A 2565-nucleotide genomic window follows, 5' to 3' on the forward strand; every position below is an offset into this window, starting at 1 on the left:
TGAATACGTTTGGAATCAATGAATTGAAATAAGATTGAAGTGGATTTGTGGATTGAATTGAAAAAAGGATTCGATACCATCGTACATAAAAAATCACTTTGAAAACAACAATATACGGCAGATTCAAATGTCATTTTTCCAAGAGCCAACACTACCTGTCACAAACGAGAGAATATTAATTTAGGTCAGCTTCATGAAGCTGCACAATTAACACAATCTATCCTCAACTTTTAAATAAAAAGACCAGATTTTATGCTTAATACATCCTTGTGTTTATTTTTATTCAAAGCAATTTGTTCAAAAGTAAGTTGTTTCATACCTTATGTAAGGTTTCAATTGCTTATCCTTAATTGGTAGAGAGCTAATTGTGTACTTTCTGGTGCCTGTTGATGCTCGATTTGAAATTGAAACATTTTGAACATTTTTCACATCGGAATGGTTTCTCACCAGTGTGGATTCGCATGTGTGTCATCAAATGTTCCTTACGATTTGTTGTGTACGTCTTGCATAGATCACATTCGTATCCACGTCGCTTGCGATTGGCTTCGTGATTTTCTTTTTCCATTTGTTGCGCAAAGATCTTGAAGCAAGTTGAACACTTGAATTTCAACGGACGAGGATTGGTGTGAGATTTGAGGTGGACTTTCAAATGATTTGCTTGAGTAAATTTCTTCAAGCAATGGTCACATTCGAATGGTCTTTCGCCAGTATGCACGCGCATATGATCTTTCAATTTCGTCTTGTACACAGTAGAATATTCCTTGCACAGATGACACTCGTAGCGACGCACCTTACAATCAGATTCATGTTCCACCTTCTCCCCGCTTCCATGAAATCCTTGAAAACAAGTTGAACAACTGAATAGAAATTCATCGACGTGTGCCTTCATATGTGATTGCAAATGTAGTTTTTGTATGAATCGTTTTGGGCAAATGGTGCATGGAAACGGCTTTTCACCGGTGTGTTTAAGCATATGCCGATGTAAATAACTGTCAAAATCAGTGACATACTCGCACAATGAACACTTGTGTCGTTTTCCAGTTGCCTTGCCTTCAGGTGGCTTCTTCATGTCACGAACACCGTTTTCTTTGTTCTTCTTGCAAACTTTTCCAGCACCACCATTCGATAGACGCTTCATCGGACTTTCCTGTTGAATCTTAACCTTTACTTCAGCCAAATCGTGAAAATCAAAGCAAACATCTTTTCCATTCATTTGCTCCTTGCCAATCGCAATATCAAGTGCCACACTGTTGACCGTACGTGGTGGTCTCGACACCGTCACAATGCCGTCGTCATTTTCTGGCTCTTGTTTGACCGTCGGCTCCTGTTTTATTTCCATTTCACATAAAATCAGATCATCATGGAATGCGTTGTTATTTGGCTTGTGCCTATCAGGCGGCTCTGCACCCTGACCATTCATTGCGATACAATTTCGGTGCTGTCAATTGGAAATCAGAAAAAAAATCTCATTAGAAAAATAGCACACGAAACCATTCTAGTGTATGACATATAGGCATTTGACACTGGAACTCACCTTTCTGTGCAGAAAAAAAACTTTTTATTTTGATAAATTAATCGCAAATCGAACGCTGTATTCCAACAAAGTGCAGTTAAGTGAGTCAAAAGGAAAAACTCGCTAATAATTTACAACAATTTATAGAGCACAATGTTTTAGACTGACTCTACTGAGCCGAGCTAAAATGGCGATGTGAATAAATGAAAATATTTTTTGAGTTAAACGTGTCGATGTTATCAATGCACGGCAGCGTGTTGTGTACTACTAAATGCGATGATGAAATAGTAATGAACGAACAGCGCACACAGTCACACACTTCGATGACAGCATCAAACTTTGAAGTGTGGTCTGATGTTACTGCTGTCATTTTCGAATGTTTCAACTAGTTCGAATTACAAATTTCAAAAGGATCCGAAATCAAAAGCAAGAGAGATATGGACAAAATATGTAACGAATAGTTCCAATCCATAGCAAACAAGAAATATTTTCCATACAAAAATTATTGCATCTGCAACAGATGCTGCATCAAACCGATGATCTGTTTAATTTTATGCATCATTCACTATGTAAAGGTTAAATTGATTTTGCTTGACCAAAATGGGAAATTGTCTGACCAAAATGGGAAAATGTTTGACGAAAATCGAAAAATGTTTGACGAAAATCGGAAAATGCTCGACCAACCAAATTTTACTTTGAAAAAAAGTGAATTTGTAAAAAAAAATTGAATATATTTTTTGATTCCATTCTAAATTCTCGATGTGTTCGTGCCATATAATAATATTTTGTATAAATGCATTCAATTGTGGTGCGGAAAAATGGGTAAACAATGCTTAGAATGATTTCTATAACAAGTTGGTGCCAATTAAGCCACCTTTAACTCATAAAGAAAATAAGAATTATCATAATGTTCCTACTCCAGTCTGTGATACTTTTTTAATTGATTTTAACACGAGTACAAATACTGTTAAACAGAGAATTAATGAATATTTTAAAAGAAATAGATTATGGAGAGAGTAATAAATTTTATGCAAATATACACAAATGACAAT

At 35.8% G+C, this 2565-nt stretch overlaps 1 protein-coding gene across 1 annotated transcript; it reads right to left on the minus strand.

The window, feature by feature from the left end:
- Positions 1 to 248: 248 nt before the first annotated feature.
- On the minus strand, positions 249 to 2013 carry LOC129572009 (gastrula zinc finger protein XlCGF8.2DB-like). The gene is made up of 2 exons (XM_055451910.1): positions 1535 to 2013; positions 249 to 1438 (listed from the first exon to the last, which is right to left on the minus strand). The coding sequence occupies exon 2, from the start codon at positions 1418 to 1420 to the stop codon at positions 362 to 364; it is 1059 nt and encodes a 352-aa protein (XP_055307885.1). The 5' UTR covers positions 1421 to 1438; positions 1535 to 2013; the 3' UTR covers positions 249 to 361.
- Positions 2014 to 2565: the final 552 nt, after the last annotated feature.

This window comes from Sitodiplosis mosellana, unplaced genomic scaffold, assembly GCF_009176505.1.
Source record: "Sitodiplosis mosellana isolate CC-2019 unplaced genomic scaffold, AAFC_SMos_1.0 Smas_scaffold_3967, whole genome shotgun sequence".
NCBI classification, from domain to species: Eukaryota; Metazoa; Arthropoda; class Insecta; order Diptera; family Cecidomyiidae; genus Sitodiplosis; species Sitodiplosis mosellana.